Raw genomic sequence first — 25,740 nt, 5'->3', positions numbered from 1 at the left:
ACTTTGGCGGCCATCTTGGGTGGGGGGGGGGGGGGGCGACGGAGTACTGCGGTAGCCTTGTCGTACCAGTCAGCGCATTCTTTCGGTCTTTGGATTTTCTTGGTGTCCTCGCGCGCGGAATGCGCTTGACCCTCCTAGCTTAGAGTCACTCAAAAGGGGCGTGTCCTAATCACCCACTCGCCAGCGAGTTCGAAGTCCACCAAAACAAAGTTGAACAAACAAGACGAAGGTTGGCGATATGGAGCAGCGGGCGGACGAAAAGAACGAGAAGAAGATTCTGTGCGTGGGGCTCGTGTGTCTGGACATCATCAGCGTGGTGGACGAATTTCCCCGAGAAGATTCCGACAGCAGGTGAGCCTGCGCCGTCGCCGTCGCGTGAACTGTGGCTGTGAACGGACGAGCGGATGTTTGTCACGAACGGACAGGTGTTGACGTGTGTGCGCGTGCGTGTGCAACAGGTGTGTGTCGCAGCGATGGCAGCGAGGCGGCAACGCGTCCAATTCGTGCACAGTTTTATCACTTCTGGGATCGTCCTGCGCATTCATGGGCTCGCTTTGCGCTGGACCTGCGGCCAGGTGACCGCCGCACACACACACACACACACGCGCTCTCTTTCCCCACACAACTCACTCACTCACCCCCCCGCCCCTAAAAAAAAAAAAAAAGGACACTGTAACCTGACCAAAGGGTCCCGCACCCCTTTGGTCAGGTTACAACTCCATCCACTCCAACATGTACTTTGAACCTTACTTCATACTCTCTCTCTCTCTCTCTCTCACACACACACTTTCTCTCAAACTCGCTTACTCATCCAAAAAAAAAAACCAAATAGCGTGCGTAGGACCCTTTGGCCCAGTAACATCTCCACACACCCCCTTGGCCAGGTAACAAGCAGGTCGCCCCGCACGTCCACAGGTGGGCGCGCGCTCGTGCATTCCAAGCGCTCGCGTCTCTCTCGTGTTTCAGGACGTCGTCACGGAGACCGTCCCGTGCGTGTCGACGGCGTGCCGCCAACCAGGTTCCTTGCACTTTTATTTCGGAGGAGCGATAGATGACTTTTCTGTGTGTTTCAGTTTCATCGTTGAAGACTTCTCCCGTCGGGCCATCGACATTTCGCGGCTGGCGTGGCAGCCGAGCGGCCAGACGCCGAGCGCATGCTGCGTGGTTTGCCCGTCCAGCGGTTCTCGCACCGTCCTGCTAGCCGACACGTAAGATCGCGCTCGAACGTGGCTTTTTTTTTTTTTTTTTAATCGGTTTATTTGAAAGGGGACACTGCAATTTCATCAAACACATGAAATGCACATGGTTGGAAAAGCCAGAATTAGCCAGAAGGCTAGTTTGCATCTGTAGCCCCCTGGCCATGATGTAAAATACATCTACAAGACAATATAATACAGGATACATAAAGACTTGCTATACTATTAATATATAAATAAAACCACAAATCATTTGATCATAACAAAAAAAAAAAAAACCATCATAACATACTTGTCTTGTAGTGTTGGCAGCTGCAGGTGTTAACGAACCACATTTTCAGTTTTTGTGTGAAGGCCTCGTATGTTGTAAGCAGTTTTAACCTCCTTCCACTCACCGGCGCTCCTCACCGAGCAGGCTGACTTACTGCTTTCTCGCCATCGTTTTTTTTTCTTCCATCCCTCCATTTCTCCCGATGACTTTCCGTCACTTTCTATTGATCACTTCGCATCAGTTGCTTTTCGCTTTCACAACTCTGCCTGCCAGTTGAATGGGCCGATTTTTTAAAACTCTATAACACATGACAACGTAAGATAAAAGAGAGAAATGCATCCATCCGTTTTCGTGACCGCTCACCCTCACGAGGGTCGCGGGTTGCCGGCGGCGCCAATCCCCTGTATCATCTGGCGGGAGGCGGGGCACACCCTGAACTGATTGCCAGCCAATCGCAGGGCACATAGAAACAAACAGCAAATAGAAACGAACAACCATTGGCTCGCATTTAGAGTCTTCAATTAACCTAGCGTGCGTGTTTTGGGGATGTGGGAGGAAAGCGGAGCAAAGTATTATACAGCAGTCAAATGTTGTGCCTGTAATTCAGAAAAAAAAGTCGTTGGAATTAATTCGATGAATCGGCCGATCCGTTGGTTATCATCGTTTTACTCTGCCGAATATCGGAATTGGACTAAAAACAAAAATCCGTGTCGGTCCGGCTCTGGTTTTCATCAACCAAGATGAATCGATCGCTTCCCGTCGACGACTTTTCTTCGATCGCTTTCTATCAATCTCTTTATCGATCGCGTAAAAAAATCGGACCACAAATCTGCAAATGAAAATTGGAAAAAAAATATTTTCCCTCCAAAAAAAGGCAACGTGTTTGATCAGGGCTTTTGCAAGTCACTGAAAAAGATAGCTGGGACGGGCTCCAGCGCGCCCGCCGCCCGCGTGAGGAGAAGCGCGACAGAAAATGGAAAATGGATGGATGGATGTTTTTTCCTGAAACAAATGCGAATAAGTCGGGGATCGGAATTATCACAAATAATTTCAAATTTCAAATTTGTCAGGCATTTTTGGTGGGCAAATTTTTTTTCCCAGAAAAAAAATGCAAAGAAGCGGGAGATGGGGGGCGGGGGGGAAAGCCCCCCAAATAAGACAGGACGTCCGCGAATAACGAGGAAGAAAAAGCCCCCCAAAAATCTACCAGCTGGGGAAATTGCGGCAACCGGGACGCGAGTATCCGGGGGTCCGCTGTGTTTCTCCCTGTCGTGATGATGATGACGACGACGACAATGATGTGCGTCATTAATTCATCATCATCATCATCATCATCATCATCAGCAACATCCCAGACGTGACGAGCGAAGACTTCAATGCGGTGGACTTGAGCGCCTTCAAGTGGATCCACTGGGAGGTGAGCCGGCCGGCCGAGTGGGCGGAGTCATCTCCGGCGGCGACCCTCGTGACCTCCCGCGCGTCCCGCAGGCGCGCGACCCGGACGAGCAGCTGAAGATGATGGGGAGGGTGGCGCGGTACAATGCCGCGTTGCCGCGGCAACAGAAGATCACCATCTCCGTGGAGATCGAGAAGCCCAGGGAGGAACTTTATCGGCTCTTCTCGCACGCCGACGTGGTCGGTCGCAAGTATCTGCAATACTGCCTTCACGTTAAGTTATTCCCCCAAAAAGTGACATTTTTAAAGGGAAAACATGTCCGAGTACAAGATTCAAGTCACAAAAGAATTCATCCTAAGAGGAAAAAACGTGCATTTTTTGGAGAAGAATCAGTTGTGATTCAAGTCGCATTTCTTTAGAGTCCTATGAAGTATTTATGATATCAGAGTCATCAAAATATTTTGTCGTAATTATGATGGGAACAAATTGACCTTTTTTTCAGAAAAATACGTCATTGTTTTTTCTCCAAGAAAATGTTTGCTTTGAGAATAAAGTACGAATAAAGTACGGCCACAACTCCGGTCGGCCGCCTCGGCAATGGAGGCGCCGAACTCGATGTCCCCCGACTAAAGTTCTGTCGGAGGTGGAGTTGAAACTCCTTCTGACGGGGGATTCCGCCAGACGTTCCCAGCGGACCCTCACTATACGTTTGGGCCGACGTCTTCCCCCGCCATCGGAGCCAACGGTGATCGGTTGACAGCTCCGCCCCTCTCTTCACCCGAGTGTCCGAGACATGCGGCCGCAAGTCCGATGACACGACCGCAAAGTCGATCATCGAACGGCGACCGAGGGTGTCCTCGGAATCAGAATCAGAATCAGAATCATCTTGATTTGCCAACTATGTCCAAAACACACAAGGAATTTGTCTCCGGTCGTCGGAGCCGCTCGAGTACGACAGACGGTCAATTGACAGAACACTTTGGAGACAGAAAGAAGACATTGACAAAAAACAATTGTGCAAAAAGATGCAGAGTCCTCGAGCACTTCGAATGACTCATATTGCAATAGTCCGGTGCAATGACCATCGTGCAAAGAGCGCCGAGACTTCAAGGAGCGGATGCGGTTTAAAGTGACGAGTCGTGCGATCATCTGGGACAATGTCGGTTGTGCAAATGTTGCAGATGCGACTCTGGCACGAGTGGCCAGTATATGCAAATAGTGCAGCGTGGCGAGACAACTGCCGTGAGTGCACGAGTCATACGTCATTGGCCCCACAGAAATGTGACAACGAACTCAAGTCAAAAAATTGCCAGCTTGTTGTCATGGAATTAGAGGTTAGGTGGTTAAGAAGTTGATCTGGTGCCAAGTGCGCGTGTGGACACCCTTATGCTTGAACACGGTGTTCGTTATGGACAATCCGTGACGAGCACAGAAGTCCAATAACAGAAGACCGCTCGGGTTCTGATCGGGGGGGCCGTTCCTCCCAATCACGCCCTTCCAGGTCTCACTGTCATTGCCCACGTGAGCATTGAAGTCCCCCAGCAGAACGACGGAGTCCCCAGCGGGAGCGCTCTCCAGCACCCCCTCCGAGGACTCCAAAAAGGGTGGGTACTCTGAACTGCTGTTTGGTGCATAGGCACAAACAACAGTCAGGACCCGTCCCCCCCACCCGAAGGCGGAGGGAGGCTACCCTCTCGTCCACCGGGGTGAACCCCGACGTACGGGCGCCGAGCCGGGGGACCAATAGCTATACTCGCACCTGCTCGGCGCCTCTCACCGTGGGCGACTCCAGAGCGGAAGAGAGTCCGACCCCTCTCGAGAGGACCGGTACCGGAACCCGAGCCGTGCGTGGAGGCGAGTCCGACTATATCTAGTCGGAACTTCTCGACCTCGCACACCGGCTCGGGCTCCTTCCCTGCCACAGAGGTGACGTTCCACGTCCCTAGAGCCAGCTTCTGTAGCCGGGGATCGGATCGCCGAGGTCCCCGCCTTCGGCCGCCGCCCGGCTCGGACTGCACCCGACCCCTATGGCCCCTCCCGCAGGCGGTGAGCCCGCGGGAAGGGGGACCCGTGGGGCCCGGCCACCACTGGGCGACCCTGCCAGGGGCATCAAGCCCCAGACAATTTAGCTCCTCGGATTATTGGGACCCAAACCCCTCCAGCACGATAAGGTGACAGCTTCAGGAGGGATTTATTTGTTTGGGGGGTGCAGTGACGGGGAAACTTATCCTTATTTGCTGAAAATGTTTGACTTCTGTTTTGACTTTTTTGTTAAAAAAAACAAAAGCATGTTCAATTGAAGTCAGTACTTTTAGAATAAAATAGTATTTTGTGGTGGGAAAGTGTTATTTTTCAGAAAACATCGTTTTTGAATGGGAATAGGAGGCATCAATGTTCATTGTTTTTGTGTCAGGTGTTCGTGAGCAAAGACGTCGCTCGGCAGCTGGGCTTCAACTCGCCGCAGAACGCGCTGCGAGGACTCCGAGGGCGCCTCAAGGCCGGGTTCGAGCCCCACATGCAACGCGCACTCTTCCTCCTCGTTTTTCCTAAAAAGTCCCACGAAAAGGGGGTGCCATACAGCAATAACATTGGAATCTTATGAGGAAAAAAGGGTTGGAGGATTTTAATATGAGAATAGTCACCTTGAGAAAAAGTTGAGGACAGGAAAGGCTGTAAAAAAGGGAAAAGGTCGTCCTTTTTCTAAAAAAGGGTCGTTCTCGGAAAAAGAGGTGGAACCCAACAATAAGTCGTCATCTTACTTAATGAAAAGCCTTACTCGAAAAAAAAAGGCATATTTTTCATTTTGAGAATAATGAAATAATACCATAAAATCATGTATTATAGCAAAAAGTCGTACTCTTGGGTCAAAATGTATTTCGTCTGAGGAAAAAGTAATTTTTTTTCGAATAACGTGGTAAATGTCCACTAATAAAGAAGTTGAAATGTTGAAGGAAATAATATGAACAAGATGGTAGTATTTAAAACAGAGATATTTTTGAAGAAAAAAAAAAAGCGTAATTTCATGACCATAAAGTTGTAATATTGTGAGAGTCAATTATTTTACAACCCAAAAAATGACTGAAAAAAAAGTAGAATAGGATCAAACTTTTTGGGGTGGGAAAAAAAACAGTGTAATATGAGAAGAACGTTTTTTAAAAGTAGTTATTTCCCCGCAAGATAAAAGGTAGCTGTGAGAATGCAGTCAAGAGAGACGTCTTTTGTCTTTTGGGGCCATATTTGTTTTTATGGAATTTTCGGTTGTGTTTTGCGTCGTTTCAGCGCCGTCCTGATCTGCGCTTGGGCCGAGAAAGGCGCGGACGCCTCGGACGCCGACGGGACGCTGCTCCATTCCGACGCCTTCCCGCCCGAATGCGCGCTGGACACGCTGGGCGCCGGCGACACCTTCAACGCCGCCGTCATACACAAGCTGGCCAACGGTGAGGCACGCACGTCAGAAGCCGTTTCCAAGTGGTGTGACCAACACCGACCGGCGCGCGTCGCTGGGCAGGTTGCGATTTGCAGGACGCGCTGACGTTCGGCTGCCGGGTGGCGGGCCGCAAGTGCGGTTTCCACGGTTACGACGCCATCGCCGAGAAACTGAGCGCACTCACGCAAGTCTGACGAACGAGGGATCAAAAAGCTTTATTGACCTTGTCGTCACGCGATCGATCGGCGGAGACGATGATGACCAATTGCGTTGTCGACCAATAAAGTGGCGCATTGCCGGAAAACGTCCAAGACCTTCACGCTAACCTAACCCTACGAACCGGCGGGCGGGCGCGCGTTCATTGCGAGGCGGCGGCCGCCATCTCCCTCAGGCCTTTGCTGAAGTGAAGGTTCGCCCCGATCACGATGAAACCCTGCGGGAGGTCACAGGTCGGCCGCCGTCAGCGTGGGCGCGGACGCGCGTGGACGCGCGCGCGCGCGCGCACTTACGTTGTGGTATTCCACCACATCCTCGACGAGGTCCATCCCGTCAGCCAGAGGGATACGAACGCCTCGCTTGGTCCAGTCTGAAACGCACGCACACACGTGTAGTGAGGCGCGCGTCACGTGACGATGCCGACCGACGTCGTCGTCGTCGTCTTACTGTTGATCAGAGGAACCGCGGACATCTGCAACATCGTCTTCAGAGGCGCCTGCAGAGGAATCAGCTGACGGACGGCAGAGCGGCGAAAAGAACGTCAAGGACAGACCGGCGAGCGAAACGGCAAACACACGACGGTGACGAACATTGCGAGAAAAAACGGACGGCGGGAACGTCAAAGACATGACGAACTGACATCGAAGACGGGAGAAATGTCAGACTGTACCGGAAAAACACAGCCGCTTAATGACGAGTGAAAAAGCAGCATACAAACAGATACATCAAAGACACGTGCGGGGCACGGGGTAACACCGGGACACGCGTGAAACACAGACCAGTTAAAGGCATGGAAAAAACGAATCTATCAAAGATGTGAAAAAGTACTCATCAAAGACACGCACGGAAAAACAGACATCGGGGGGAACATCGCACCGCATGTGAAAAACCGATTCCCCTCAAAAAGTATTGGAACTGCAAGGTCAATTCTGTATCGATGTACGTGTGTGTGTGTGTGTGTGTGTGTGTGTGGAAAAACCGACCAGTCAAAGACAAAAAAACAATATATCAAAGACGCAAAAACCACACGCATCAGACACAAATGGAAACATGAAATCAAAGACACGGGGGAAAATAGTCCACGTCCGAAAAACAGACCGGTCAGATGCCGAAAGCAAAACCACATCAAAGACACGTGAAAGACGCACAGAACTGAGCAATTCTTACTGCCAGAGATTCCAGCGCTGATTGGTTGGAGTAGATTTTGAACCTGAACGAGTCAAAGACACGTTAAGATGTGCGTGTGTGTGCGCGTGGTGCGTGCGTGCGTATTGACCTGCGCAGGTCGGCGAGTACGGACAGACGGTTTTCTCTGATGGAAACTTTGGCGTTAAATTTGGTTTCCTGGAAAAGGACAACAACAAAATCTCGGCATCTTTGAGGACTTTACTCAACGAGCGTGTGCGCGCGGGCGCGCGTACCATGGTCATGCTGCTGAGCTGCACCGGCGGTCGGCCGGCCGGCGTCATCATCACCTTGACGACGGCCGTCATGACGACGGTGGCCCCGGACGTCTTGACGGTGGTCTTGGGCGGGGCGTTGACCGCCAGTTCCAGCGACACGGGCGAGTCCATCAGCGCCGGATTCTGACAAAAAACAGCACCGCGATTCCGAGCCTCGTTTTTGCGTGACGTCGCGCGTAAAATACATCAAAGACACAGAGGCGCCGACTCGGACTGCCAAACACACGAGCGGCTATGCTTGAAAGGACATCAATAGCGTACGGTACGTAACACGAGACACCGAAACACACAACGTGGATATCAACGGCAAAAGAAAAAGATGAAAGACATTTGGAAAACAGACAAGCGACATACAAGGCACGTGTGAAGACGGGGGGGGGGGGGGGGGAAACTTAGCGAAAACGGACATCGACGACATCAAAGACACGTGACGACGTCGCAGAAACGTGTGGGGAAACGCGTCTAAAGCTGACATCAAAGACACGTGAGGAGACAAGGTTGAAAACGGACGGACCAAAGACACCTGAAAAACACAACAGGCAGGTATGGAAAGCGCAGCAAAGACGCGGGAACAGACATCAACGACACAAATTAAAGACAAGACAGGCATACGAGGCACGCGTGACGACGTGGGGGAAGCACGTGGAAAACAGAAATATCGACGACGCGCAAATAAATGTGATCAAAGACGTGCGGCGGAAGCTTTTGAAAAGCCACATCGACTAAAGAGCCGCCGTCGCGCCGGTGCGCCGTACTCGCCAGCATCATGACGGTCCCGAAGTACGTGGTCCTCAGCAGCATCTCCAGATCTCTGGGCATCTGGCGAACACACACAAAATCTCGCTCGCTTTCTCTCCTTTTCCTTTCCAGCTGCCGTTTCTTTTTTCGCGGCCGGCTCACGTCGTCGTCGGTGATGTTCAACCGGAAGATTCCCGCCTTGTAGTACGAGAACAGGCCGCTGTCGAAGAAGAACTCGGACAGCGCCAAGTAGACCATGCGCTCGTACTCCCGGATGAGCGGTTCCGCCGCGTAGTTAACCGGCGCGTCCCGCTCGTCCGCCAGGTGGAAGAACATTCCCTGCAAAGCGTACGCGTGTCATCCACGCGCACAACCTAGCGTGCGTGCATGCGTGCGCGCGCGCGCGTCTCACTCGGAAGTTCATGTCCAGGCTTCGAGACGTCACCAGCGGATCGTCGGTCAGCGAATAATCGATCCCGACGTAGCTGTCCACCTCCGTCCGCACCGGGATGGTCTCCAGCATGGAGTTGACGTGCACCAGAGACGCGTGCTGCAGGGCCGGACAGATCTACGCGCGCGGTGGCGGACGGACGGACGGGCGACACGCGGTAGAGAGAAACGTTAAGCGTGCGAGAGACGGCCGGAAGGAAGACGGACGAGGGACAGACGGGTGGGAGTGGGACAGCAGAGACGCGTTCCATACGGGATGGACGCAGGTCAAAGGTGAAGAAAGGTGGGACATAGACGGCCGGCAGACGGACCCGCTTGTTGAGGAGGAAGCGCATGCCGGTGGTGAGAAACCTGGCCAGGAAGTGGTAAACTCTCCTGTGGGGCGGAACAAATACATCGAACGATTACGACGACGACGACGTCATCCTCGACACCGATGACGTAACCGACGGGGCTACCCGAGCGTGCCGTCAAACTCGGCCCTCATCTTCTTGATTTTGGCATCGCAGGTGAAGTTGTTGATCTTGAGGCGCCCGAGCGAGTCTCGGCCGAGGCCGAGACCCGCGTTGATGTCGACGCCGTCGGCCGACGCCTCGATGTTTCCCGTGTCGGACCTGACGCGCGACACCCGTTAGCGACCGAGCCGTCGGCGCCGCTCGCTGTGCCGAGGCGCTACTTACAAGAACCAGTACAGGAGCCGTCTGTGGAAGCTCAGCGCGATGGACGAGTTCTGGATGTCGAACATCAGACCCACGTCGGGCAGGAAGCTCAAGTCGGCGTAGGTCAGGTTCAGCTCCGTGATCTTCACGCTGGACCACACGCCGCACGCTAAGTTATGCCGTAGCGTTACCTCGTAGCATCACGGCCGTAGCGTTAAGCCGTTGGCGCTACGCGACGCTACATGCAGCTAGGTGGCGCTACGTACTCGGTGACGGCGTACTGGAATCTTCCCTCCTTGCCGCTCATCTCCGGCATGCTGATGTTACTCAGCTCCTCCTCCACAAACTTCCGAGTCTCCGATTTCACTGCACGAAAAAGCACAAACGCTGGATTTTATCCACGGCGCCCGAATTTGCTCCCAATCGTCCCGTCGTCGTCATCATCCGGGCAAGAACAAGAAAAAGAAAAAAAACGAGCGTCTTACGCATGTCGAGGCCTTTGTCCGTGATGCGGATCTTGCACGCGGCCGGTTCTTTGGTCGCCATGACCGACGTCAGCGTGGAGACAAACAGGAAGAGGCGGGGCCACAGACGGGAAGTCATCCCGTTGTCAAATGCCGCGGCCTGCGGTGGAGAACGGACCGTTCCGGTTGAGAAATTGCAACACACGCGCGCAAAAGCGGAGTATGTTGACGGTCAACTCGAGTGACCTCGCTCTGAGAACATCGCCTCAACACACACGCATGCTGAGTATGTTGTCGTTGAACTGAAGTAACCTCCCTCCCTTTGCAAACATTCCGTCTCCTCTGTCCTCATTCAAGTCCTTCTTCTTCACTTCATGTTTGTTTCTGGCTCTCTTTTGAGCGCTTAGCGACGCACATTTTATCTTGTGAAAAAAAAAACTCGTCGTCGTGATGTCGGACGTACTACGGCGAGCGACGTCGCAGATGTTAACGTGGAGGCAACATTACGACCGGTGTCGGTTCCGAGCGCGAGTTCATCGTGCTGGAACTAGTCAATGACTTGGTCAAAGTCAAACCACTAATTACATTTTCTGATGACATTTCCTAATTTTGAATGAACGCATCAAAAGGACCCTCGGATGTTTCCTTGGAAAAAAAGCGGATTAAAACCAAACATCATTATTTCGCAATTCGAGCCCGACCGATGAATCGGCCGGTACGAACGCTTCTCGAATAGGCCCAAATCGGCCAATTGTTTGTCCAGTTTTGTTTTTTTACACATGAACGCGTTACAACATAAGACAAAAAGTAATGGCATACAAAAAAGCGGATTTATCTCTCTGTTGGAAAGTTAAATACGAAAGGACTAAATGTTCTGCCTCTAATCCATATCTCTATTCTTAAAAATATTCTGCCAAATGTTGGAATCGGCTTGAAAAAAAAAAACCATATCCGTCGGGCCCGAAGAATGATCCACATTTGTTGACGCAAATAATAAAACTGATAACAAAACATGATGAAATGTAAATACTTAATAAAACGTGTTTGTTACATACATGCATGGTGTTCAAGAGGCAATGTTCTTTTCTGTGTTCAAAAGTGGAACTATGGGTTGAAACTTTTAAAAATCTCAGACAAATGAATAGATTGCACCACAAGGTGGCGCTTTGGGGTCGTATTTGGAAAAATAGGTCATGTTTGAGACGAGAGCAGAATGGCGCATTTTACAATGACATTCATTTTGTAATTCGATGACGTCATCTAGTCACGTGTGATTAGTTACTACACAACACCGATTACCCCGACGTCCCGACGTGGTAGATGCTTTTAAAATAATGTCGTTTGTCAAGTTCAATCATCTCATGCGCACACACGCACACTGTTCACGTGTGCACGCACGCACGCACGCGAACGCACACAAAACCGTGTCCTGTCATGACAGCTCAGCAAGCGGTCGGGCGAGCGCGTGTGGCTAACCGCTAAGCGCTAACCCGACGAGGAAGCTTCAAAAAGACTTTGACGACCTCCGACCCCGGCGGTCCGGGCCGGCCTTTCGTTTGCGAGCGCAAATGCTGGGCCGCGCTACGTAATCATCGCCTTCGTCTTCTTTCTCCGATGGAAGCGGCGCACGTTGTTGCCGTGGTGACCCCGGATCTCACACATTGTAGTAAACCATCGAAACAAATAAATAATAACAATAACGTGGACCCGCCTTCGAACAGACACTTCCTGTAGGCGGAGCCCCAAAAAACCCAAATGTTTCTGACTGCTCCTTTAACGAGAGACGAGACGGGGCAAACTGAATTCACGCTCGCTCCTCGTCGGTGAGCTCGTCACTCAAACGCACGCACGCACGCACGCACGATAGCAACGCTAAGCAGCAAACATCAGCTGTCCAAATAATGCGCGGCTGACTCCGGGCTGCACACACACACACACACACACAAAAGAAGGAATATCAAAAAGGAAATCCGAACAAATGCAATCAAAAAGGTTCAAAAGCCGTTTCAAAATACAATAAAAATGTCGTTAAAAGAATGAATGAAAAATACGGTGTATATACACATATGTAAACACCAAGAAGTATATCTTGCAAAATACAAATATAAACAAAGAAAAGAAAAACCAAGTCTCATTAAAATCAATAAGTACAAATGAAAAATGATGTTAAAAAGGCATGAACATTTTTTTTTTTTTATACATTTTTAAAAGGGCAGATTAAAAAAAGACAAAGACAAATCTGTATTTAGAAATATAAAAAAATGACTTCAAATCACCCATGTCGATATATTAAAAAATACAAATAAATCAAAAAAGATAAAACAACACACATGCTGTAACAATCTCACCTGTCCATCGTCCGTCCAGTCCAGTCTCGTGCCAGTCTAGAGTCAGTCTAGAGTCAGTCTAGCCATGGGCGTCCAGTCTGCGTGTGTGTGTGTGTGTGTGTGTGTGTGTGAGTGAAGATGTCGCAACTCACAGTTGAGCAGCGTGAGGAGGACGACGAGGATTTGGTTGTGTTGTTCTGCTCGTCTTCTGGATGTCTTCTGTCCGACGTGTCCTTCTCTTTTTCTCCCCAGGGACTGACTCCTCCCCCTCCCCCTCCCCCCCGATGTGGGGGGCACAAAAGTGTGTGTGTGGTCGTTGAAGTCTCTGAGAAGAGTCAAACTTTCCAGGAATTTCTGCTTTGTAGCTGTTTGCGTGCGCGCGTGTGTGCGCGTGTGCGTGTGTGTGTGTGTGTGTGTGTGTGCCAGCTGTTTGCAATGGAAAAAAACAACAATGATGAATTGGGGGAAAGAAAGTTGGTCATTTAAATGTATTTGTTACAAAACGGCGTTCATGGCTGCATTGCCAAGAATATGGACACCATGATGACAGTGATTTTGTCGAAGAGTTGCAGGGTTAAGTCGTGTCACGCACACACGCGATTTTCTGTTTGATTGTCCCCGCCGGGCGGGGAAAAGTTGCATGTGTTCGTGTGCCCGCCCGGCCGGTTTTTCAAGTTAAGTTAATCAAGTGCACACCGCACTGCAGCAAAACCGCGTTCATTTGTATCGTCGTTCATCATATACAACGCGTATATATGTTTTATGCGTTGTTTATGAAAATCATTCGCTTTTTACATTGAATTTGTGTTTTGTTTTTTTAAACAACAACGCACGAATACAGGATCTTATCCCGGAAGCAGACTGTGGCGACTTCCTGTGTCGTCATCACACGTGTGTACGCGTGCAGCGTCGTTCCGGTCGACTTGAAAACAAGAATAATTGAAGACAAGTTTCAAGTTCGCCATGTTGGAGCAACTGGGCCTGATTGGAACCATCCGGGACGATGAGCAGAGTCCGGAAGAAGCTGACAGCGAGTCCGAGCAGGAGGTGAGCGAGGCCGGCTCGAGGGGCGACGCTTTGCCCGCGGAAGGCGCGCTTCCGGGCGGATCAAGGAGCTCGGCCCTTCTTGTGGGCAAAAAGTGCGTCAAATACAAGTAGAAAACTTGGAGCCCACGGAGCTAAGTGGCCCACATTGACCTTCGAAGTCTTCATAGTAGGCGCTACCGATCAATGCCAACTAGAACTAGCAGACGTTCCAATCAACTTCTTAGACAGCTAACCTACAATTCCATGGCGACATGCTGCCAATTGTTTTCTCTTTTTGTCTTGAGTTCGTTGTCCCATTTCTGTGGGGCCAATGATGCATGACTCGTGCGCTCCCTGCATATCTGTTGTTGACCGATACCGGCCACTCATGCCAGAGTAGCATCTGCCCCATTTGCACACGGACTGTGGAGTATCTGCAACATTTGCACAATCGACATTGTCCCAGACTATCGTACTACTCGCTTGAAGTCTCGGCGCCCTTTGCACGATGGTCGTTGCGCCGGACTGTTGCAATATCAGTCATTCGCACTGCTCCAAAAAATTAAAATAATTTACCGGCATTACCCGATAACTAGCAACCCTTTATTGCTCAGTGACTGTCTTTCTTCTGTTCTCCGTCAATCGACCGTCTGTCGTCGTACTCGAGCGGCTCCGATTACCGGAGACAAACTCCTTGGGTGTTTTTTGGACATACTTGGCAAATAAAGAGGATTCTGATTCTGATAATAGTACATTAAATAACATGGTTAATATCCAACCAGTGTTTATTTTGTCACGAAAGTATTCATATTTACTTTAAAAAAACTTTTTTTTTTAAGAAATGATATTAAAGGAATAAACCTGTTGTGAATGATCAAGTGCTGAATTACCACCCCTAAATGTATTAATTTGCACGCTAACAGTGTGCCTGCAGCACGATGAACTCGCCCTAACCCTTCTGTTCGGTTGCGGTTTCATATGCAACCAAAAATAATAACTCAAAAGAAGCAACATTTCTTGTTGAGTTTTTACCCTCTGTGCTGTTGTGTTGCTTTCTTTTTTGGTTTTAAAAATCTTCCTGGGTCATTGTGACCTGCTGCGTGTTTAACCATCAAAATGTGACACGTTTGAGTTTGATATACCTTACGAATTAAAAAAATGATATAGAAAGGATAAAAGAACTTTTTTTTTTTTTTTTTTTTTAAACAAAGCTTGCATGTACAGTATAGTCATTTTTTTTCTTTTAAAGACCTTTTATTTGTTTTTTACCCTTAAATGTGGAAAATATAGATTTTTACAACAGATACATTTTAACTGCAAGGTAACAGGAGAGGTAGCGTATATTACCGCGGTCAATTGTTTGTGCATCATTTTCTACCAAGAATGTTGTTTTACAACAGAAGAGAAAAGACCGCATGACATCACGGGTTTGTTGCTGAAGTTGTGATCGTTCCGCTCGCCAGGAAGAACCGATCGTCCTCAACCGGAAGAAGAAGTTCGGCGGCCAGAAGGGCGGCGCCAGAGACTTCAACGGCGACTTTGTGTTCGGAGAACGAGACGCGCTGGACCGCGGAGACGACTGGGCCACGGCCGACGTCGTGAAGCAGCTCAAGAAGAAGGTACAACTTGCAGACTAGAAATAAAACAAATTAAAAAAAAAAATCCCAACAATAACACAATCAATATTTCATGTCAAGATTGTTGTGACCAAAATGTCCACAAATGCGCAATATCATGAAAAGGAATGTAAACAAAAGAAAAAAGACAGCTACATGCACTGAGAATATCGCAACATATTTGAATACAATTTAAAATCAAATACAATGATGCACTTAGCGGAGATCAGAAATTGTAGCCGGCAGCGCACGGGGAATTTTTACTTCTCCGTATTGCCAGCTGCTTTGGAGCACTTTGACGGATCTTTCAAGAAGACCGGCACAATATTGCGCTCTGTGACAACCTGCCCAAAGGAAGAGCTAGACTGTCGTCTTCCACCCGAAAAGACAAAAGTTTGTTCCTAGCATTTCGCGCTCTTGAGTCATCGGCAGTAGAACGAGGGTTGCTTTCACCTCAAACACAACTTCGTGACCCAAAAGCACCGTCGTCGCGGTGAGCTAACCGCTACGGTAAAAGCTAACCCCTGCGAACGCTGACCGGACGATCAATGAGATCATCTCCACATGGAATTCACGTGAAAATACACAGCGGCGCTCCTCGTTTCCGACGCACGTTTGGCGCCTTGCTCGGCGCGCACCTGGCGCACTGCGCCAGCTGAAAATTCCAATGTCTTCAAATACACATTGACGTGAATGATACAGTTCACGATAAAAAAGAAATGGAACCTGTATTATTCAAGTTTGAGAAGAATCTTTTCTCGTTTTCATCCAATAGTTTTTTTTCTCAATTCAATTAGATTTGGCTCAACAAATAGACATATTAGTTTTGTCTCAATGAAGCTCTTCGTTCCTTAGCGCCAAGTTGGTACCAAAGCAAAGAGAAACTGGAAATGGCGACACCCAAGGTGAATTTTCACTCAGGAAGCCTCCAGAAATGGGCAACAATTCATTGATTATGCCACAACTAATCCACGATCAAGTAATCAACCACTGTTTTGAAAATCGATTAATCGTTTAGAGATCTTGTTTAACCTCAAATTGTCCAAATGCTCGGACTTCTCGGCCTTTCAACAGTAAATATTCTCAGATTTCTGTCCTCCTCCATGAAAGCAGGATGATTATCATTTTGTTGAAACACAATTAGACATTTGCAAACATCTGCTTCTGCCCTGGACATTGTTTTCCAGAGTAAAAGCAGATGTTTGCAAATGTCTAATTTTGTTTCAACAAAACGATAATCAGATAATCGTCCTTTTTTTCCCCAATTTTCTGACGGATGTTACCGACCAAATCGGGAACTGAATCCTCATCCATTTATTTGAAATAACGTTCTGCTTTTGAGTAAAGGGATGGAAATGAAAAATGTTTTTATCCGATTCATCGATTCATTGAATTGAAGTAATTGACAGATTAAAAATTGCGTTTTTTTTCTGATTCATTGGTTAATGCAGAAAATAATTGGCAGATTCATGGATTGTTGAAATAATTGTTCGTGGCAGCCCTGCACGATACTTTGAATGGCTTACTGTTAGATATATTTTAGTAGTTATCATTTATTTGCTTAGCTTGCATTAGTATTATGGACAATATTTCGATAGAAAGATGTCTCGCCTTCAAGAAGATGACTCAGCAACATTTGATGGAAGGGACGTGATCGGATGTGGTCGGGGACGGGACGGGTGTCGTCCGGTCCTATGTTTCGTGTTGTGTCTTAATGCTTAGAACGTGATGTCTTGTAGAACCCTCCTATTTTCCAATCAATGCAGGAGCGACGGGGGAGATTGTTTCGAGCGTGTTGAGAGGCTGTCACCTGAACAATCTCCCGTGCGCCCTCCTCATGAGTAAAATGACCAACGTCTTCATTCCTTTTGTGTTTATTCATTATAATGTTTGGTGAGATAAATCCAACACTTACCCCTGAGTTCCACGTATGTTCCGTATATGTTACGCGTGTGCTACATGTCCAGTGCATTGGAAAAGTATTCACAGCCCTTCCCTTTTTTTTTTTTTTACATTTGAAGTTAGCCTTATTTCAAACTGGATTTTATATATTCTTTTTTCCTAAAAATTCTAACAGTCAAAGTGAAGCACTGTAAAGCACTTCACCTTTTACACATTTTGTTATGTTGGAGTCAAATTGTAAACTGGGATATTTTTCTCCCCCCCCCTCAAAATTCCAAATATTTATTCGAATTTTCTTTGTATGTTCACACTTCTCTAACATGTGCAGAGAAGTCTCACCACTCTGGACCAGAAGATAGAGAAGATCCGGAAGAAGAGGAAAGCAGAGGTACGTCAATAATAGACTTCCTGTTGGATGAACTTCTACTTCCTGTTGGTTGAGCTTCTACTTCCTGTCGGCTGTGCAGGAAAAAGCGTCTGTGGGTGAAGACGATTCTGAGGAGGAAGAAGAGAAGGTGGACGTGAACTGTCATGATGATGATGATGATGAGGAGGTGAGGGTGAGGGTGAGGGTGAAGAGGACGAGTTTAACTCTGACGACGAGCAGATTCTCACCAAAGCAGGTAAGGCTTTTATTTTGAATATCTTATCTATTTTTTTGCGGTTGACTTCCTGTTTCCTGCTGGCAGACACGCTACGGGAGAAGCGACAACGTGGTGGGAGGAAGAGGAAGGCAGACGAGGAGGAAGAGGTGAGGAAGTCAAATCGCGTGGGCGTGTCACCCTGGTAACACGTGTGTGTACTTATGCTAACGTGAATGTTTGTCCGTCTGCGTGTGCACTTTGCGTGCGTGTTCAGGCGCAGTCGTTCCACGAAGACGCGTCACAGTTTGATGACGCACTCGCCTTTGACGACATGAACCTGTCCAGACCCATCCTGAAGGTAACTCGGTCATCGCTACGCCGCAGCGCGACATCCTTTTCCGCGTCACCCTGTCTCCCGCATCCTCCTCGCCAACGCCGACTGCCCTCACGACGTCCATCGACCTTCTCTTTGCTCTTCCTCTCGCTCTCTTGCCTGGCCGCTCCATCCTCATCCTCCTCCTACCAATATACTCACTATTTCTCCTCCGGACGTGTCCGAACCATCCAAGTCTGCTCTCTCTCGAACTTTGTCTCCAAAACATCGAACCTCGGCCGTCCCTCCGATGAGCTCGTTTCTAATTGTGTCCGACCCGGTCACTCCGAGAGCGAACCTCAACATCTTCGTTTGCTCTGCTTCCTGTCGTCTGTTCAGTGCCGCTGTCTCTCATCCGTCCTCACCACTGTTTTATGAACTTTGCCCTTCATCCGAGCAGAGACTCTTCTGTCACATAACGCACCTGACGCCTTCCTCCACCCGTTCCGACCCGCTCGGACCCGTTTCTTCACTTCCTGACCACACTCCCCGTTGCTCTGGACGGTCGATATAGTCTGTCTTACTTCAGCTAATCTTCATTCCTCTGCTTTCCAGCGCACGCCTCCATCTTTCTAACTGTTCCTCCACCTGCTCCCTGCTTTCACTGCACATCACAATGTCACCTGTGAACGTCGTGGTCCACTCGGATTCAAGTCTAACCTCATCTGTCTACCTATCCATCACCGCTGCAAACAGGAAGGGGCTCAGGGCAGATCCCTGATGCACTCCCACCTCCAGCTTGTACTCCTCTGTCACACCTGCAGCACACCTCACCGCTGTTCTGCTGCCCTCATACACGTCCTGTACTATTTGAACATACTTCTCTGCCACTCCAGACTTCCGTAGGGGTATGCTAGCCGCACGCGTCCGTCGTTTGGCGGGGTTCCTCACAAGTTGTCGTTGTGGCGCTTCCTGCAGGCCATCACGGCGTTGGGCTTCAAGCAGCCCACCCCCATCCAGAAGGCCTGCGTTCCCGTGGGGCTCCTGGGCCGAGACCTCTGCGCCTGCGCCGCCACCGGCACAGGTACGTTCGTACGCCGACGCCGGCCGGCGCCGCCGTCGTCACGTTTTTGCTATCCTCAGGAAAGACGGCCGCCTTCATGTTGCCCGTGTTGGAGCGCTTGGTTTACAAGCCCAGGACGTCCCAGGTGACCCGGGTGCTGGTTCTGGTTCCCACCCGAGAGCTAGGCATCCAAGTTCACTCAGTGGCGCGGCAGCTGGCGCAGTTCACCTCCATCACCACGTGCCTGACTGTCGGTATGACTCCTGTAACTGCCAATGTGTTTGTGTGTCTGACTTGTGTACGTGTGTTTGCTGTGACTTTGTGGATGTTTGTGTGTCTCTCTCTCTCTTCTATATATATATGTATATATATATATATATATATATATATATATATATGTATATATATATATGTGTGTGTGTGTGTGTATATATATATATATATCTGTGTATATATATGTACGGTGTGTGTGTACACTGTGTATGCACGAGATCACGTGTCTGCACAGTCTGTGTGTACACAGAATGTTGCACTGTTTTGTGTACCAACGTGTGATTGTGTGTGTGTTTCTGTGTGTATCCCCCTTGTACGTGTGTGTGTGTGTCTGTGCGTGGAAGTTCCCATACACATTTGTGCGGGCCTGATGTCCCCTCCTGGCCGGTGTCCCCTCAGGTGGTCTGGACCTGAAGTGTCAGGAGGCGGCGTTGAGGGCGGGCCCGGACGTCCTCATCGCCACTCCGGGCCGACTCATCGACCATCTCCACAACACTCCCAGCTTCGAGCTCACACACATCGAGATACTCGTCCTCGACGAAGCAGACAGGTAGGGGGCGCCCTGAGGAGCCGGAGGGCCACCTGGCGTGTCAGTCAGGAAGCGTGGCCCGAGCCAAATGTTTCGGTTTTGTCCTCAGGATGCTGGACGAGTACTTTGAGGAACAGATGAAGGAAATCATCAGGCTGTGTTCCTACAACAGACAAACAATGTTGTTCTCGGCCACCATGACTGAAGAGGTAAGGTTCACCGCCACCGATACGGCGGCGCCTTGAGAGTGAGCCGACGCACCGGTTTTTCCAAATCCGAGCTGTTGTTCGGCCGATCCTTTGGTTCGGCGGCAGTGAACGCGAATGGTGAAGGGTCTTTGTAAAAGAGGTTTCCATCTGATTATTGCTACTCCCAGTGTAAAGGTGAATCTAAAACTAAACAAAGACTGAACCAGATAACTTAAAGTCAGTTAGCTTAATGCTAACAAACAATTCAAAACGCCATAAAACCGGTAGGAGGGCCGCAGCTATCGAATATTTTGGTAAAATTCTATTGAACAATCGAGCATTCCGACAAATGATAGTTTTGCTCGATTTAATAGCAGTTATGGAAAAAACCACGTTTCGCCGGAGTAGACCACGTCCGTGATTTCCAGAAGCAATTTGAAATGCGGACTCGTCGCTTTTCTACTCTGCGTCTGTCCGTCTCAGACGAGCTCGGGGCCGGAGAAGCCGGCCGGCGGCGTTTCTGGCTGTTGTCGGTATGTGGCTTTGGCTTTGCCCGGTCCAGTTTGAACTTGCATTCTTAGATGCAGCGACCAAGTGTGGTAACTGACAACGGTTTTCTGAAGTGTTCCTGAGTCCCCGCGCGGTGTGACACAATGTAATACGTTCCGCTGCAGAAAGAGCACTAAAAAAGGCAGAAAAGCAAAATGTGCGCCTTTTCCAGCCAGCAGTTTTCAAGTATGTTCTCCAGAAACAGTTTCTAGTCGGGGAGTTTGGGAGTTGGCGACGGACGACCGTACTTCCTGCTCGCTGTCACGTGACGCGTCCGTCCCCAGGTGAAGGACCTCGCGGCCGTCTCGCTCAAGCAGCCCGTCAGGATCTTCGTGAACAGCAACACGGACGTGGCTCCGTACCTGCGCCAGGAGTTTGTGCGCATCCGAGCCAACCGCGAGGGCGACCGCGAGGCGGTGGTGGCGGGTCAGCGTCCCCTTCTGCTTCCCAAAGATCTGAGTCTCCTCCGGACTGGCCACGTCCTGACCGTCGCGCTTGTGTCACAGCTCTGCTCACCAGAACCTTCCAAGACCACGTGATGGTCTTCACGCAGACCAGGAAGCAAGCGCACAGACTGCACATCCTGCTGGGTCTCATGGGCCTCAATGTCGGGGAGCTGCACGGAGAACTCAGCCAGAACCAGAGACTGGAGAACCTCAGGTAGGCGGACAGAACCGGAGACGTTGGGAACCTTTCGTTGAAATGTCAGACGTTGAGGCTCTTATTGCAATTCGGGGGCCGCATTCTACCCGATTTGACTTCAAGTGGGCCGGACGGAACCTTTTTTTTTTTTTTTTTTTTTTTTACACCACGGTACCGGTTCATGCAAGAAGATAGTTCTCAAGCACTCGTCGATCGGAAGATAATGGGGGAAGTGTGTCGTTGGCGATGGAGTTTGCCGATTGGAAGCTAATGGGGGCGTGTGACATGTGGACCGGGGTACCAGTCTGCGGACCGCTGCTATAAATATTCTCTATTCAGAATGTTTCCCATTCTGAAAATATTCACATTTATTTATTATCATCACGTTGCAAATCATGAGCAATCTGAAGTTTCTTCACGAACAGCGCGAGAGTCGTTCATTAACGTGACCTCGAATTTGTCGGCGAGTGACAGGCGGCGCGCTGGTAAATGTGGTTTGGCTTTGGATGCGTGGCCGCTCTTCCTGAGCACGTTTTGCGTATCCGTGCCCTACCAAGCCGTGCTAAAGCGTCCCAAAAGGACCGAGTCTTGCCATAAGTCGTCCGGCTCACTGAAGCACACCGACGGAAGCGGACTTTTGAGCAAAGATGACGACGAGAACTTTGCGCAGGCGTTTTAAGGACGAGCAGATCGACATCCTGGTGGCGACGGACGTGGCGGCCAGAGGTCTGGACATAGACGGCGTCAAAACGGTGAGAAGCCGCAAGCGGACGTCCGGGGACGAACCGAGCCGACGTGCTGACCGCGTGTCCGTCCTCATCAGGTGATCAACTTCACCATGCCGTCCACGGCGAAGCACTACGTCCACCGCGTGGGCCGCACGGCCAGAGCGGGCCGCTCGGGCCGCTCGGTGTCGCTGGTCGGCGAGTCGGAGAGGAAGACGCTGAAGGAAGTCATCAAGTCGGCCAAGAACGCCGTGAAGGCTCGCGTGCTTCCTCCGGGTAGCCGCTCGCACGCACGCACGCGCGCTCGCGCTCGCTCGCATGTTCTCGTACCAAATTGCTTTGCGTCTGTTCCAGACGTCATCCTGAAGTTCAGAGACCTCATTTCCAAACTGGAAAAAGACGTGCAGGCCGTGCTGACGCTGGAGAGAGAAGAGCGAGAGATGGCTGCCTCAGAGGCCAAGGTACGCACAACAGTATATGCAAATCGTGTGTTGAAATTCAAGATGCAGAAAATTGTCAACTTGAACGTGAATTAGTTGTTTTCAACTAACATGGCAGACTTCCTGTTTCTTTTCGGGCATGGCTTCGTGAAACTCTTTTGTGAGTCTTCTCATGGAATACATGCAAAGCAAAGCGAAAGTGGCTTCGGGGGCGGAATTTTCCAAAACACGGAGAATCAGAATCCGAATCAGAAGGACGAGGGCGAGGGCGCCACTGAGCCACATGTACAGTACATTTTCAATTGTGTGTGCGCGCGCGTAGTTGAGCGTGGCCCAGAAGCGCCTGGATGGCTCCGCCTCCAACGAAACTCAGCGAGTTTGGTTCCAGACGCAGCAGGAAAGGAAGCAGAGTCGCGGTGAGTCCGACGCGCCGGACGACTCGGAACGCGCTGTCGCGTGTACGTGGCCCGTATGTTACATTGACGTGTGTGCGGCGCAGTGAACAAGGCGCTGCAGGAGTTCGACTTGGCGCTGCGAGGGAAGAAGAAGCGAGACAAGTTTGTGAAGGACAGCAAGAAGAAGAAAGGCATGACGGTCGGTGTCTTCGGGTTCGGATGCGGCGCGTTTGCGTGTGTCTGTATGCGTGCTAAGCTGTGTGTTTGTGTGTCGCAGGCGGAGGAGCGCGCTCAGTTCGAGATCCTGAAGGCTCAGATGTTCGCCGAGCGAGCCGCCAAGCGCGAGCGGCGACCCAAGAGAGCCCGAGCCATGCCCGAGGACGAGGCGCCCCCTAAAGGTTGGAAAGGAAACAATCGCGCCCGCGCAGCCCTGCGCGCTCCAACGCATCGTGCGCCCTCACTCACCACTTCCCTCTGGTGTGTGTGTGTGCGTGTGTGTGTGTGTGCGCGCGCGCGCGCTCTCGTGTAGCAGCCAATCAGAAGGCAGGAAAAGAAGGCAACGCAAGGCGCAAGTCTGCCTTCGACAGAGAGTTGACCAACGTCAGCAACAAAGCCCTCAAACACTACAGAGCGGGGTGAGAGTTTCCTCTTTCATTTATTATTTATTATTATTATTATTGTTGTTGTTGTTATTATTTGCCTGCTGCTTTACTATTGCTTATAATTATGATAGATCTTTATGATTCTGCTATTTTTGGCTTGCCTTTTTGCAAGCCATGCTGCTGATTTTCAAGTTTTGTTTCGTGCACAAATAATGTGTGCAGCTGTAAAGCTGCAAGTCACCCCCGGCTATTCTTTTTACACACATTACCAATGCTGCTACTTTTGTCGTTTGCCCGACCGACATCTTGTATGAGCGTCTCAAAATGACGAGGGTGTGTGCGCGCGTCTATACCGCTGACTGCAAGGATTGCCATCTTAATTTGTCTCGTTTTCATTTCACTCAATATTGCAAACTGTCATGTGCAAAGGTTTTAGGAACGTGATGAAGCTAACAAATCTGTCTATCTATCTAAACCCTGTTGATCGCATAGACTCGCAGTCCCCTCCAAAAACTGTTGGTTGGAACGTCAAGGTCAATTTCTTTGTTATTGTTTTGGGGTTCAGATCAAAAGAAGACAAAAGTTCCGAATTCCAGCTTTTATTGACCTTGACGTTCCAATGCTTTTGGAGGGGACTGTGTAAAGATACTGTATGCGCAACGTTCCACAGCCCAGACTCCTTTTAGCACCATAATAATAGATATATTTATTAGTTTCACTGCTTTCAGGGGCAGTTTGATTGAGTACAATTGCCCGAAGTAGCGAGGAGTTCCGGTAATTTGAAATGCACACGCGCCACGTTGCCACCGGTGAGCCGCGTGGTTTTAAAAGGGTTAAGGAGGATCGTATCGGAAAACAAACCTTCGTTAAAATAAAGTGCAGTGGCCGCAGCGGTCGTCATTTATCAATGTTCTGTTTGGGACTGTGATTTTAAATAGGTACATTGGTTTGTTTCACTCGTCAATAATTTGCAAAATAGTGTGAATAATCATAAATGATATTTTTATATGGCGGTGGCACACTTACGCAATCATTTTAAAATGTCAATCATAGGACTGTGGTAATGCTCCAAAAGAAGTGGCAACGTTTCCCAGGGGTTAGGGTTAGGAGGTCTCATCGGAAAGAACTGGCCCCTCCCGATTCCAACAAATGGTCAAAGAAAAGTAGAGCCTTTTGCTTTTGAAACGTAATCCACCCGTTTTGTCTGCTACTGCTTGTTGCGGACAAACTTCTGTTTTGCAAACAGGCACACTCTACTTCATACCATATGGCACAAACAAATCATGTGCTGGTGCTCCTCGTGCAAAGGCTGGTGAATAACGACTACCGATTAGGGTTTTTTTATTTTTCTTTAAAATGGTTTTAGGCCGTCCTTCAAAGACAGGAAACGCCTTGGTCTGGACAGGAAGCGCCCAGGGAACTCCAGGTACTCTCTTCTTCTTGTTTTTTTTTGGTGTGCACGTGTTTGACGTTTGTGGCCACTCTCGTGTGTCAATCAGGTTCAAGAGGAAGTGAGCGGGTCCAAAACAGCGTCGATTTGTCTCCATTTGTCCCTTTTCAAATGTGTAAATGCTCCTTTTGTTGTTTTGAAATAAAGTCATAAGTGGCACAAATACAAACCTTCACCATTTGTTTATTTATTGAAGAACTCTTCTCAGATTTGACTTTGTATTTCTACATGGGAGCATTTTCAACCATTAGCTCCCAAATTGTTTATTCAGTTGATACTTTTATGAGCATTTTTGTTGTGGCTCATCCTATGTTGTACTAAGACAATGAATCGATGAAAGGGAGGCCATTTGTGTGTGTGTGTGTGTGTGTGTGTGTAGCGCTCAGGAAGGAGAACACCATCCCAACTGTGAAATACAGTGCACGGTGCACTTGATAAATAGGTGGCATCATGAGGAAAGAACACGACGTGGAAAAAGCGAAGCAACATCTCAAGACTTCAGCCAGGACGTTTGAGCGCTCGGGTGCAAAAGGGTCGAACAAATGGACGATGACCCCGAGCGGACTGCCAAACGGCTTACAAAGTGGCTTAAGTATAACAAAGTCAATGTTTCGGAGTGGCCCTGATCCCAAAGTCCTGAGCTCAGTCTTATTGAAAATCGATGGGCAGACCTGAAGAGGCATGTGCCAGCGAGGCGGCCTACAAACTTGGCTCGCTTGCAGCAGGTATGTCACAAGGGACGGGACGAAATTCCTGGCAACGATTGTGAGAAGCTCGTGGAAGGAGATCCAAAACGTTTTGACTCCAGTCAGTCGGACCGTTTGAAGGCAATGATG

At 49.5% G+C, this 25,740-nt stretch overlaps 3 protein-coding genes across 7 annotated transcripts; 2 read left to right on the top strand and 1 right to left on the bottom strand.

Moving 5' to 3' along the window:
- Positions 1–103: 103 nt before the first annotated feature.
- On the top strand, positions 104–6,601 carry khk (ketohexokinase). Of its 2 annotated transcripts, XM_061686940.1 has the most exons (8): positions 104–351; positions 459–575; positions 1,074–1,208; positions 2,812–2,884; positions 2,956–3,102; positions 5,277–5,365; positions 6,143–6,300; positions 6,372–6,601. In XM_061686940.1, exons 1-8 carry the CDS (start codon positions 239–241, stop codon positions 6,482–6,484), a joined length of 945 nt encoding a protein of 314 aa, XP_061542924.1. In that variant the 5' UTR covers positions 104–238; the 3' UTR covers positions 6,485–6,601. The 2 variants fall into 2 exon arrangements, 1 of the variants encoding a protein (XP_061542924.1); XR_009769279.1 differs by lacking the exons at positions 6,143–6,300; positions 6,372–6,601 and having other exon boundaries at positions 2,956–5,034; positions 5,277–5,350.
- Positions 6,487–12,981, bottom strand: pltp (phospholipid transfer protein). 4 transcript variants are annotated; one of them, XM_061686936.1, is made up of 15 exons: positions 12,760–12,980; positions 10,302–10,440; positions 10,083–10,182; positions 9,838–9,966; positions 9,616–9,771; positions 9,469–9,532; positions 9,120–9,275; positions 8,870–9,046; positions 8,729–8,788; positions 7,928–8,092; positions 7,783–7,850; positions 7,674–7,716; positions 6,954–7,017; positions 6,800–6,876; positions 6,487–6,723 (listed from the first exon to the last, which is right to left on the bottom strand). In XM_061686936.1, the coding sequence occupies exons 2-15, from the start codon at positions 10,417–10,419 to the stop codon at positions 6,649–6,651; spliced, it is 1,452 nt and encodes a 483-aa protein (XP_061542920.1). In that variant the 5' UTR covers positions 10,420–10,440; positions 12,760–12,980; the 3' UTR covers positions 6,487–6,648. The 4 variants fall into 4 exon arrangements, with proteins under 4 accessions (XP_061542920.1, XP_061542921.1, XP_061542923.1 ...); XM_061686937.1 differs by lacking the exon at positions 12,760–12,980 and adding an exon at positions 12,629–12,737; XM_061686939.1 differs by lacking the exons at positions 7,674–7,716; positions 7,783–7,850; positions 7,928–8,092 and having other exon boundaries at positions 12,760–12,981.
- Positions 12,756–25,068, top strand: ddx27 (DEAD (Asp-Glu-Ala-Asp) box polypeptide 27). The gene is given in 22 exon segments (XM_061686933.1): positions 12,756–13,654; positions 15,097–15,252; positions 17,480–17,539; positions 17,619–17,706; positions 17,709–17,774; positions 17,841–17,902; positions 18,010–18,093; positions 19,027–19,132; positions 19,192–19,365; positions 19,784–19,934; positions 20,023–20,122; positions 20,935–21,076; positions 21,157–21,310; positions 21,963–22,044; positions 22,116–22,293; positions 22,372–22,478; positions 22,780–22,873; positions 22,957–23,051; positions 23,130–23,250; positions 23,385–23,487; positions 24,821–24,880; positions 24,954–25,068. Coding segments are annotated over 22 exon segments (2,283 nt in total). The 5' UTR covers positions 12,756–13,570; the 3' UTR covers positions 24,970–25,068.
- Positions 25,069–25,740: the final 672 nt, after the last annotated feature.

The sequence above is a fragment of the Phycodurus eques genome, chromosome 10, assembly GCF_024500275.1.
Source record: "Phycodurus eques isolate BA_2022a chromosome 10, UOR_Pequ_1.1, whole genome shotgun sequence".
NCBI lineage: Eukaryota > Metazoa > Chordata > Actinopteri > Syngnathiformes > Syngnathidae > Phycodurus > Phycodurus eques.
The sequence above is the reverse complement of the archived record's forward strand: the minus strand, read 5'-3'. Positions and strand labels throughout refer to the sequence as shown.

Coding starts and splice junctions, on each gene's coding strand:
- khk (XM_061686940.1), top strand. CDS start 239: ATGGAGCAGCGGGCGGACGAAAAGAACGAGAAGAAGATTCTGTGCGTG. Junction 352..458: donor CGAGAAGATTCCGACAGCAG/GTGAGCCTGCGC, acceptor CGTGTGCAACAG/GTGTGTGTCGCAGCGATGGC. Junction 5,366..6,142: donor CGAGGGCGCCTCAAGGCCGG/GTTCGAGCCCCA, acceptor GCGTCGTTTCAG/CGCCGTCCTGATCTGCGCTT.
- pltp (XM_061686936.1), bottom strand. CDS start 10,419: ATGACTTCCCGTCTGTGGCCCCGCCTCTTCCTGTTTGTCTCCACGCTG. Junction 9,276..9,468: donor GCTTCCTCCTCAACAAGCGG/GTCCGTCTGCCG, acceptor CCGCGCGCGTAG/ATCTGTCCGGCCCTGCAGCA. Junction 7,851..7,927: donor AGCTCAGCAGCATGACCATG/GTACGCGCGCCC, acceptor GTCCTTTTCCAG/GAAACCAAATTTAACGCCAA.